Raw genomic sequence first — 12,606 nt, 5'->3', positions numbered from 1 at the left:
AGTTCCCTGCTGAAAGCAGCTCCGGTTTTAGGAGCACATGCTGGATTGGAGGGTGGTGGTGGTGAGAGGTGAATGTCAGCCCTCAGCACAGCTTCTCCTCCTCCAGGGGTACTCCCAGCTCCAGCTTCTCTTTGGAGAGATGGGAAATCATATCCCAGGTATGGCTCAAATCCACCAAAACCATCTGGAGATGGTCTGGGATCAGTCAGGGAAGATGGGAAATAATATCTGAGGTACAGCTCAAATCCACCAAAACCATCTGGAGATGATCTGGGATAGCCAGGGAAGGTGGGAAATCATATCCCAGGTATGGCTCAAATCCACCAAAACCATCTGGAGATGATCCAGGATCATCCAGGAAAGGTGGGAAATCATATCTGAGGTACAGCTTAAATCCACCAAAACCATCTGGAGATGGTCTGGGATAGCCAGGAAAGGTGGGAAATCATATCTGAGGTACAGCTTAAATCCACCAAACCATCTGGAGATGGTCTGGGATAGCCAGGGAAGGTGGGAAATCATATCCCAGGTATGGCTCAAATCCACCAAAACCATCTGGAGATGATCCAGGATCATCCAGGAAAGGTGGGAAATCATATCCCAGGTATGGCTCAAATCCACCAGAAACATCTGGAGATGATCCAGGATCATCCAGGAAAGGTGGGAAATCATATCTGAGGTACAGCTCAAATCCACCAAAACCATCTGGAGATGGTCCAGGATTGGCCAGGAGAGGTGGGAATCATATCCAAGGCACAGCTCAAATCCACCAAAACCATCTGGAGATGGTCTGGGATCGGTCAGGGAAGGTGGGAAATCATATCCCAGGTATGGCTCAAATCCACCAAAACCATCTGGAGATGGTCCAGGATTGGCCAGGAGCGGTGGGAATCATATCCAAGGCACAGCTCAAATCCACTAAAACCATCTGGAGATGATCCAGAATCAGCCAGGGGAGGTGGTAAATCATATTTCTGGTCTGGTTCACATCTGGAGAAGGTCTGGGATCAGCCAGGGTTTGGGAAAGGGTTTTCCTTCTGCTCCTCTCCAGCCTCAGTAATACCACACCTCCAGTGGTGTCTCCTGCTGTTTGCATCCTCCCCAAACATATTCCAGCCATGGAAGGTGGAGAAAAACCATGGAAAACTCCCAAATGGTCTCACCAGTCACTTTCCCCCTCACTCCAACAGCAAAATTCCCAGTGCCAAGGCTGTCCCTGAGGATGAGCAGAGGGCTCGGCCCTTCTGCCTCCATGGGGCGCCCCAGTGCTGGGTTTGGGGGAGCTCTGAGGAGCTGGGGATTTTCTGCTCATGCCACAGATCCAACGTGGAAAAACACCCTCAGCTCCTTGATCAGAGTTTTCCCTGCTCTTCCCCTGCCACTCCTCCCTTAAACACCACAGCAGCTTTATAGGAAAACATAATTAAGGTAAAAATAATTAATAATTAGGGTGTTTTTTTGTTGTCCCTGATGTTCCTCCTCCAAGTGCACCCGAGTTCCAAGGAAGCTCCGCTCAGGAGAGCTCATGTTTTATTCAGGGCACTAAAACCATTCCTAATTGTATTCCAGACAAATAACACGGAGCACAACAAAACCCCATTAGCGCAGAGAAGATGGCACAGCACTAATGGAAAGGGAAAAACGCCCCAACATATTCCAAGGATGTTTTAATTAACCCCGGGCTGGTCATTAGAAACGCAGGAATTCAGAAGTCAGGCAGTAATTAAAGCTTTCCATCCCATCCCAGGATGTACTGGGCAGGTAGGAGAGCCTGGGCTTTCCAAAGCTGTTTATTTATTGGGTAAAAAAAATAAAGTTTGAGCTTTGCCAAGCTTTTACTCCACTCAGTTATTCCCTGTGGGGGTGAGGGAAGCGGTGTCAAAAGCAGGAGGATCATCCTTGGAGCTGTTTATTAACACATCCTGCACAAACCAGCAGCTGGGGGAGACAGAGTGAAGCTGTAAACCAGGAGGAGTTTGGAATTTGGGTGAACTCCCAAACAGCTTTTTCCCACAGAGATTTCAACCTTCCTAACGGGGTTTTTGGGCTGAATTTCCTTGTTCACCCCATCCCTGCCTCACTGTGCTGCTGGCACGGGGCAGGAGTGGGGCTGAGCTGATTTTTTTGGAGATAACACCACTGGGACACTCAGGATGTGTTAGGATTAAAGGATTGCTCCAAACCCCCACAGCTCTGCCTGATATTCACCACCCACCCCCAAACCCAGTGTGGTTTTGGGGTAAGGATTTTAAAATCTCAGATTTGGGAGATTCTGCCTCCCAAGGCATTGTGAGACCCAGGCAGGACAAGGCAGGGATTTGTTCCCTGGGATTTCTCTGCCCCAGGATGGAGGGATGAGGAGGTTGCTGACCCTGCCATGACGATGAAGAAGTCCAGGCGGTTCCAGGTGTCTCCAAGGTAACACTTCTGCCCAAAGATGCCCAGGGCCACCATCTTGATGACCATTTCCACGGCAAAGAAGGCGAAAATGAAATCATCAAACGCCTGGAGAGCGGGAAAAGAGGATTTCAGTCAGTCCTGAGTGCCCCCAAGCATGGAGATATTCCACGTTCCCATCACCAAAATCAAACCTGCCCCTGGCACAGCTCCTGGCTCATTCCAGGCCTTGGGAAGAGCCCCCAGCTTTTGTTCATGCCTGATAAGGCACGAGGGTATCACAGGGCTGGGAGAGCTGGGAATGTTCACCTGGAAAAGGCTCCAGGGAAACCTCAGAGCCTAAAGGGGCTCCAGGAGAGCTGGAGAGGGACTTGTCTTCATTAATCAACTTCCCCTTCATAAACTACACAGAATTTTGCTCCGTAATTTCAGTTCTCCCAGAGCAGCCGCCCCAGCCCTGCAGCCCACAAACCCCAGGGATTTTGGGGCCGTGGATCCTCACCTCCAGGATGGTGCAGCGCTCGGACTGGCACTCCACGTCCTCGCAGGGCTGGAACATGCCCAGGGTGACGCAGTTGAGCAGGATCACCAGCATGCTCACGTGCTCGAACCAGGTGGCACCGGGTTAAGGACAGCACAGCCTCGGCAGGGGACACATCCACACCCTCCTTCCATCCACACCCTTCTCCCATCCACACCCTCCTCCCATCCACACCCTTCTCCCATCCACACCCTCCTCCTGGGCAATTCCCGGCTCCAAATCCCAAGTTTCAGCAGGGAATCATCCTACAGCAAGAGAGAAACTCAAGGGCACCACCAGCAGAGCAGTGCCCAGTGCCAACCCCGCTCTCCTGGATTCCCTCTGGAGTTGGGGGAAGGAGGGTCGCTGATTCCAACCCCATTCCCAAAACTCAAGGGATGGCAGATTTCGCTCTGAGATCCATATTCTGAGGGGAATGAGGTTCTCTCATTCCAACCCCATTCCCACATGTCAAGGAATGACAAATTCTATTCTGAGATCCATATTCTGAGGGGAATGAGGTTCTCTCATTCCAACCCCATTCCCACATCTCCAGAAGGGAGAGAGCCCATTCTGAGATCCACGTTCTAATGGGAATGAGATCCTCTCTTCCAAAGCCATTCCCAAATTTCCATATTCGGATGGGAATGAGGTTCTCCCATTCCAACCCCATTCCCACATCTCCAGAAGGGAGAGAGCCCATTCTCAGATCCACGTTCTAATGGGAATGAGATCCTCTCTTCCAAAGCCATTCCCAAATTTCCATATTCTGAGGGGAATGAGGTTCTCCCATTCCAACCCCATTCCCACATCTCAAGGAATGACAGATTTCACTCTGAGATCCACATTCTAATGGGAATGAGATCCTCCCATTCCAACCCCATTCCCAAATCTCAGGGAATGACAGATTCCATTCTGAAATCCACATCCTGATGGGAATGAGGTTCTCATTCCAACCCCATTCCCACACCTCAAGGAATGACAAATTTTACATCCTGGTGGACAAAGACAAAACGGGGCCAAGGATGGGAAAATTTGGATTCAGGATGCAGAGGGCATGAAAAAGAAGGAAAGGGCCCCAGTTGGATGTCTCCAGTCTCCAAAATTCCCTCATATTCCTCTACAGGATCCGCCAGTGCTCAATTAACCGATAATTAATTGATCTAAGTAGGAAGTGGTGATTTTGCATCAGCGCAAAATAGGCCCAAAGTTGCTGTTTGCTGCTGGCAGGACAATTAAAAATCCCACAAAAAGACGGAATAATTCCACAAATTAAGCAGGAACGAGAGAACTGTTTCTAGGGAAAATAATTGGAAACATCTGGATGTGAATAAACCTTTGTGCTTCCAAATCCACACCTGGGGGAGGCAGAGAGAGGCACAGACATTGAATTATTTCTTACAACAGCAATTCCTGGATAAAAAAACCTCCCATGTTTATTCCTCAGGAATATTTTATCTGGGATTTTATCTGCTCAGGATAAAATTTATTGCAGCAGATCAGAGCTTCAGTCTCAAACTGGTTTTGCACGTTCTTATTCAGCCAGATGGAAAAACAAGGCAAAAATCAGTGGGGTCAAAGCTTGCAGCTCCCTAAAATCTGATCCCAAAAACCAAGTCCTTATTTTAGAGGGGCTTTAATCGGAAAATAAATTTAATTTAATATTTTAATTAAATACCTCAAAGCTGGGAACCAACAGGGCAGGCTTGGAAATCCACTTGTCCAAAATGGAAATAAATGTAGGAAGCCTGAGAAATAAATGAAATAAAATCCTGGGAATGAGGCAGGAGAAGCTCCTGATGGGATTTTTCCATTGCTGACATTCCAATGTTAGCTTAATTTCTCCCTCCCTTCCATGAATTCTTCCTGATTTTTCTCATCTTTAGGAGCTGTTTGGATGCTTTTCCCTGACTGGAAGCCCAGAGATAATCCAACCCCACAGAGCCAATACCCAAATCCTGCCCCAAAACCCCAACCACAGCCAGATTCCATTCCCAATATTCCATGGAGTGATGGGATCCATGTAAAACTCCCTATAAATAGGGCTCCTGTGCCTGCAGTTGCATAATTTTCCTTTATTATATTTGCAGATTTTTCCCCCCCTTTAAAGTCCCTGGAGCCCCAAAAACTGGGATTGAACCCCTGATTTTTCAGAGCCTCCCAAAGCCATCCAGATTCCAGCAGCCCCATGGAGATATCCCAAAAAAATTCCCTGAGGTGGGGATGGGGTGATGCTGCTTGGCAGGGTGGGATGAGGGATGAAAATCCCAATTCTGGTAGGATGGGAAAACCCCAAGAGGAGGAAAAAAAAAAAGTGAGGAAAAGGTGAAAAAAGAGTCCTGGAGCAGCAGAAAGAGCAAGGATGTGACAGGAGAAGGAATTCCCACAGAACATCCTCAGGGATGTTCCCGGAGCGTTTTTCCAGCAGGGGAACCAGGGCAGGTGAGGGATGGCACAAATCCCTCCTGGAAAATCCCCTGAAAAAGGGAACGCGGCTGTTGCCATGGAAACAGCAGCTCGGGCAAGCTCCCAAATCCTTGGGAAGGGAAAGAGCCAAGGGAGATCCGCGCTGGAGACAGAGAGATCCCAAAGGGAGCGCTCGGTGCTCCATCCTCCGGCAGAAATTCCAGGGAAAACACAGCTCAGAGCACCTGGGCCACGCTCAGATTCCCAGATTTCAAATTCCCAGATTGGGAAGGGGCTCCTGGTTTTTCTCTGAGGGACCCACAGCAGCTCTTAGGCTGAAATTTAGTCCCGAGTTTAAAAGCGGCACCACAAATCCCAGGCTCTGCCCCCAAATGTTGGCTCCGTTCCTGACACTCCTGACTCTCCCTGCCGGTTTCATGTGGGATTTATGGAATTTATTTCCCCATATTATTATTTTTTAAGCCACTCAGTGGATTTTAAGCTGTTGTTTTCCACCGGGATTTGGCAGCCTCCTGGTTATTATGGATCATCACCACCCCTCTCCCAAATCCTACAAATATTCCTGCAATAAACACGGCAAAACCAATCCGGGATGGAATCACCACTGTGACAAATTCATGGTTTTCATCCCATGCTTGGAATGAAGGACACAATTCCCAAATTCCCAAGTGCTCCAGAGGGAGCAGCTCCATTTAAAAATTCCCAATCCTGATCCTCGTTCCATGTGGGAGAGAGGCCGGAGCCACAGGCCTGACACCCAGGAACTGAACAGAAGCAAGATCATGGCACTATTTTCCCATAATCTTATTATTTTTAAGCCACTCAGGGGATTTTGGAGACTTAACCCATGATTTTAACCCCTGGGATTTGGCGGGATCCTGGTTATTATGGATCTGTCCCGAGGCTGAGGAAAATCCCAAAGCCCTAAATTGCAGTTTGGTTCCAAGAAAAACCAAATATTTACGGGAGGAGCCGCCAAGGGAAGTTTCAGTTTGGGTGGTTTGGGATGTGAGTAATGCACGGAATACAAACAGAAATCCTGGGAATTCCAGAGCGTTCCAGGGATGTCCTGCTCCTCTGAGAGCAGAGGGATTGGGTTGGGAATGTGCAAAGGGGAAAGGGATAAAAAAAAAGGGGGAGAAAAAAGAGGGGAGAAAAAAGGGAATTTATCATAAAATACAAATTATAATAATTTATTATTATTTATTATAAAGTATAATAATTTATATTATATTACTATTTTTACTATAATTTATAATAAAATAGTAATATTTTATTATACTTTTAATACATTATACTTTATTATTATACTTTATAATAAATTATTATAAATTATTTCAAATTATAATAATTTATTGTCATGATTTGTTCTAAACTATAATACTTTATTCTAAATAAACGATTTTAACATTTGTAATATTTATGAAATAAAACAGACCAAAATCAAACAAAACCAAAAGCTATAATAATAGATAGTAGTAACATACAATAACATGCTAATAAAATAGCAGTGCAGATAATGATTATAGCGATGATGATGACAATTAATAATTATGATAATAACGATAATAACGACGATGATCGAGTTAATAATAGCAAAGCAAGGGGATGAACAAAGGGTAGGGATGATGCAGAGGAGGAGCCACAACCCAGCACCAGGGTCCTGTGTCACCTGGTCCCCAAATTGCCACCCTGGTGTCCCCAGCAGCCCGAGCTGGGCTGGCCCTGGGAATGAATGTGGCTGAAAGAGGTGACAAGGGGCAAAAAAAGGGACAATAATAATGCAAATCCTTCAGGAAAATGGGGTTTTGGAGGCAGGGTCAGCACACAGCAGAGCCAAATGTCACCTGGTCCCCAAATTGTCACCGTGCTGTCCCCAGGGTCAGCACACAGCAGAGCCAAATGTCACCTGCTGCCAGAATTGCTGAGGACAGCCTGAGCTGGGCATGAGATGTCCCTGGGAATGAGTGTGGCTAGAAAAGGTGACAAGGACCAAAAAAAGGGACAATAATAATGCCAGCCTTTCCAGGATTTGGGATTTTGGAGGCAGGGTTAGCAGAACCACGTTCCTCCCCAAGACAGGACGTGCGGAATTCCCAGCAAATGTTGATCAAAGCCAACCCAGGGCTGCTCCTGGGGTTTGTTTAGAGCAGAAATTCATTCCTGCTTAGCTCCAAGCTCTGGCAGCTCCTGGATTTGATCCTGGGATCAAACACTGGGTTGTCACTGCCTGGGTGACATTTGGTGGCTTTGGGGGTCACCGGTGGCCTTGGCAGCACTGGATTAATTCCATCTCAGAGGGTTTTTCCTGAATAATTCTGGGATTCTCTCTTGGCCTTTGCTCTTAACCTGGGCATGAACCCCAACCTGAGCAGCTCCTGAGGGATGCTTTCCCTCTGCTCCCAGGGATATTTTCCCTCTGTTCCCAGGGATATTTTCCCTCTGTTCCCAAGGATTTTCCTCCTCTGTTCTCAAGGATTTTTCCCTCTGCTCCCCAGGGATTTTCCCCCTCTATTCCCAAGGATTTTTCCATGTGCTCCCCAGGGATGTTTTCCCTCTGTTCCCAAGGATTTTTCCATGTGCTCCCCAGGGATGTTTTCCCTCTGTTCCCAAGGATTTTTCCCTCTGCTCCCTAGGAATTTTCCCTCTCTGTTCCCAAGGATTTTTCCATGTGCTCCCCAAGGATTTTTCCATGTGCTCCCCAAGGATTTTTCCATGTGCTCCCCAAGGATTTTTCCATGTGCTCCCCAAGGATTTTTCCATGTGCTCCCCAGGGATTTTTCCATGTGCTCCCCAGGGATGTTTTCCCTCTGTTCCCAAGGATTTTTCCCTCTGCTCCCTAGGAATTTTCCCTCTGCTCCCAAGGAATTTTCCCTCTGCTCCCTAGGAATTTTCCCTCTCTGTTCCCAAGGATTTTTCCATGTGCTCCCCATGGATTTTTCCATGTGCTCCCCAGGGCACAGCACCCAGTGCCCACCTGGCCACCCCAGGCCAGCCCCTGGCACACACCCACACAGAGGGACAGATGGATTTATCCTGTGCCATTCCCAATGATCCTTCCTGGAGTTACCCAGCAGAAAAATGATTTTACAGCCATAATTGAGGAGAAGGCAAAGCAGGCACAGACAAATTTGGGGAAGGGGCAGCAGCAGGAGGGGCTGGAGCTGGAGCCAGAGCAGCCTCACGTTCCTGCTGCTCTGCTCTGTCCCCAACATCTGCTGCAGCCACAAATCCCTCCCAAAGCCGGCTCCAGACAGGGAATGCCCTTTTCACCCCGGGAATGGCGCTCCCAGCTCCCAGGGCTGGGGAATGGGAGCACCCCCAGGCCCTGCCATGCTCCAGGAGCTCTTTTCCCAACTTTTCCCAACTTTTCCCTGGCTCTGGATGTGCAGAGCTCAGTGGTCCCGAGCCTGGAGCGGAGCCCTCGGCGCTCTGGGCTGGGCCTTGGGGTGAGTGTGGCTGAAAGAGGGGAAAAGGCACCAAAGAAAATGGGATTTTGGAGCTTTCTGACTTTCTGTTCCCTGCCTGAGCATCCTGGGCTCCCACAGGACACGTCTGGATCTCAGAGTCTCTGTGCAGGGCCAGGAGTTGGATCCTTGGGGATCCCAGGATTCTGATTTTGAGGAATTTTCCATCCATAACACTCCTATGATCCTACAACCCTGGAACTCTGCATGATCTGCCCCTTCCAGGCTCCCTTTTCCAAAGCAGATCCTGGCATTTTTTTTCATTTTGAATTCAGCAGGGAGAATTCCAGTGCCATTCCCAGAGAGCCAGAATCCTGGGATGGATTTGCAGGAGCAGCAGCAGCATCCTGGATAAAGATTTCCCAGAAAACCACGTCTGTCCCTGCTTGGATTCCTGGATAAACATTTCCCAGGGATTCCCAGGTTCTCCCTCCTTTTCTCAGGCTGGATTTGGGATGGCAGAATCCGCCCAGGAGCTGTGACACATCCCTGAGCTGCAGCAGCAGCACAATCCCAACATAAACACATTCCCACACATCCCAGGGATGTTGTTTCTATCCTGGGGATTCCCAGGCTGCTGTGGGATCCCAGACAGGCTCCTGATCTTTAATTCTCTGTGTGAGTAATGCCTTTCCCTGCTCCTCACCCCAAACGCTCTTTCATCCTCTCCCTGCGCTTCTCCTCCCTCTGGATTTATTCCCTTTCATCCCAGCTCTGCCAGGATGACAAACACGGCCCCAAATGCCAGAGGAAATGAGGCACAGGCAGATGCAGCAGGGATATCTGAGATAACAACAGATCCCACATCCAATCTACCCCAAACCCGGGGAATTGGCCCTGAATCTCCTCCCAGGAGCTGCTCCACAGGGAGTGGATGCGGGAATTTGGGGAGAAATCCACAGTGGCAGCTGTGAATCCCTGGGCTCCCTGCTGGAGCTGAATCTTTGGCAGGTTCCAAATGGATGAAGGAGGAATTAATTTAGGGAAAATGAGGATTGGGATGGTTTTATCCCAAAGCTCTGGAGGTTACAGGATATGGAATATCCAAGCAGGATCCTCCAGTCCAGCTGCGCATGGATCCCACCTGGATTTAACTTTGTCACCAGGACAAATCCATGGTGACAGATCCCCGTCCCTCTGCTCCACAGCCTGGAGATGTCCCACCACAGCATTGTGGCTGCCTGGATATCCCCAAATCCCACAGAAAACACTCCATTCAGTGCCTCTGGCAGCCTCCTCATGCAAAACCCCCCTGGAATTCTTTCCCACCCAGCCAGGGACTGGAATCCCACCTCCAAATGGGCTCAAAGATGTCACATTAGGAAGAGGGAAAATTCCCTGCAGAAAAATTTGAAAATTTTTTCAATTTTTTCAATTTTTTTCAATTTTGCAGCCCTCTGTGACCCCAGAGCTGTCCTGGGTGGCCACACCAGGAAAAGCTCCCACCAGCCTGAATTTCTCCCTGTGCTTTCTCTTCCTTCAGCCTCCAGCTGGAATATCCCCAAAAATAAACCCAAAAAAGCATCTCAAAAATAAATCCAAAAAAGCACCTCAAGGTGCAGCTGGCAGAAAGCAAGGAGCCCTGGCCATCCCTTTGGAGCTGAGGGAAAGGAGCCAGCAGATTTCCAGGCCACACGAGGTTCAGCTGTGGAGTTTCTAACCCAAAATTCCAGGTTTGCAGCTGGAGAGCAGCTCCAGAAAAAGCCAGCTGGAAAAGAGGGATGCACATCCCACTGAGGGCTTGATCCAGGTGGTTCTGAGCAGGACTGGAGCTCATCCTGAGGGGGGGAATCTGGGATAGAAACGCTGCTGGAGATGGGATTTCCTTCACACAATTCCCAGCTATCTGTGCCCATCAGGCGCTGTCACACAAATGAGTTCAGTCACTCCATAAATCACCCAGAAAAGCTCAATTTTCCCATCTAAAATCCATCATCCCAGCAGCAGCTCCCAGTACCACCAGCACGGCCCAGTGGCTGCTCCCTGAGCCAGCCCCATCCATCCCCACACGTGGGATTCCCCCCAAAAAAACCCTGGAACGGCTCCCAGCTCAATTCCAGCCCTAATTCCAAGGGAAGCTCTCCCAGAGCTCAGCTCCGAGAGGTTTTGTCAACAAAGCCACCAAACAAAAGCCTCCCAAAGCTCGGCGTTAATGGAAAAGTTATTGGGCTGCTTTTTTCCCCTTTTTTTTTTCTTTTCACACAGCGATAAAAGAAAGCTCCTGATAAAACTCCCCCTGCAGCGTTTGCAACCCAAACACGGAGGCTGTGGTGCCACATGAGGAGCGAGGAGTGGGAGCTGCAAAGAGGTGACAAAATCCCTTTTTCCCACCCTTTTCCCAGGCTCTCCTACCTCAGATCCCTCAGAACCACCAGGATTTCCCTGCAGGATCCTCCCAGGTGCTGCCACAAACAGCACAGGGGGAGCAAAGAAATGTGGGGTTGGATGCAGAAGGAATTTGGGAGAAGCTTCTCCCTCCTCCTGCTAATTAAGGCCCCGGCACTAATTAAGGCCCTGCTCGTTAGCAGGGGGCTGAGGGAGCTGCAGCTGGCACAGAGGGGCAGTGCCAGGGCTGGGGGTGTTTCCTGAGGGAGGGATCACAACAGGCTTGGTGTCTGAAATTGAGGGAAAAATCCCAAAACATCACTTACAAAATTATTTATAAAATTAATAATTTTAATTATAATTAAATTATTTTAAATTTTAAATCGATAAATAATTTGAATTATATTAAATTAAAATTATAATTAGTTTTAGTTATAATTTTAATTTAATTAAATGATGGCATAAAATTTGTAATTTTAATTTATAAAATTTATAATTTTAATTGATAAAATTAAAAGTTATAAAATTCCAGGCATGCTTGCCCTGGAGAGCAACAGGTCCCTGCCAGGCCTGGATGAGCCAGGCTTTAAACTGGGATGGAAATCTCTGGATTTGTCCCATTTTCCCACATGTTTGCACCCTGAGCGTGCTGCAGGGAACAGATTTTTGCTCTGAGCACTGATGGATATTTGAATGCTGAGCTGCAGCCCTGAGTGATGGCATTTAGAGTTTAGTCCTGGGTCAAGCCCGTGTGTAAACCCAACCAGAGCTGGCCCAAATCCAGCAGAGCACTCAAACCAACGTTTTCCTGTGGATTTCACCCAGGTTTGGAGCAGGCAGGGCTGGAAATGGGAGGTGAGGATGGAGCAGAAGGAGGGGAGGATGTGATGGAGCAGGAAAGGAATTCCCAGGAAGCAAAGCAGGACAGGAATTGGCGGCCCAGCAAAGATGAACCTGAATTTCTCAATTTCTGCCAGGGCACTGTTCATTACCTCCATTTCCTCCTTCCAAGAGGGAATCACTCCAAGCTGTCAGCTGCAATTGGGGAATTCTGTGTGCAGGAAGAACAACCCAAATCAGGGCTTTTCCCCCCTCACAGCAACAGAGCAAAGCTGAAACAAGGCTGGGAATCAAAGCTGCAGGAATCCCAGGACTCCCAGAGCTCCAGGCTGAGCACAGCCAGCCACAAACACGAGCTCCAATCAGCAATTCCCACCTCAGGCTGAACTTTCTGGAGCTGTCTGTGCCGAACTCCTTTTGTCAGATACAAATCCCAACATTAGTCAGGTATAAATTCATTTCCAAGCACAGCCAGGCTGGGGAAAATCCGAGGAGGCACCGGGAAGGAGCGGAAAAAAAATGGGAATAAAAACATTTCCAAGGGGGTTGCATAGGGAAGAGAAGAGGGATTTTGGGGGGAAAACTGGGAAAGGAAAAGGTGGCAAAGGCTGGAATTTCATCGGATGCTCC

General features: G+C 48.4%; 1 protein-coding gene across 3 annotated transcripts in view; it reads right to left on the bottom strand.

Moving 5' to 3' along the window:
• CACNA1H (calcium voltage-gated channel subunit alpha1 H) overlaps window positions 1-12,606 on the bottom strand; it is a 161,575-nt gene that overhangs the window by 112,960 nt on the left and 36,009 nt on the right. For all 3 annotated transcript variants that reach the window (XM_074553205.1, XM_074553207.1, XM_074553206.1), the window contains exons 3-4: window positions 2,900-3,012; window positions 2,372-2,505 (exon numbers count right to left, since the gene is read on the bottom strand). In XM_074553205.1, the coding sequence (XP_074409306.1) occupies window positions 2,372-2,505; window positions 2,900-3,012 (247 nt within the window). The remainder of the gene's footprint in view (window positions 1-2,371; window positions 2,506-2,899; window positions 3,013-12,606) is intronic.

This window comes from Zonotrichia albicollis, chromosome 16, assembly GCF_047830755.1.
Source record: "Zonotrichia albicollis isolate bZonAlb1 chromosome 16, bZonAlb1.hap1, whole genome shotgun sequence".
Lineage (NCBI taxonomy): Eukaryota > Metazoa > Chordata > Aves > Passeriformes > Passerellidae > Zonotrichia > Zonotrichia albicollis.
The sequence above is the reverse complement of the archived record's forward strand: the minus strand, read 5'-3'. Positions and strand labels throughout refer to the sequence as shown.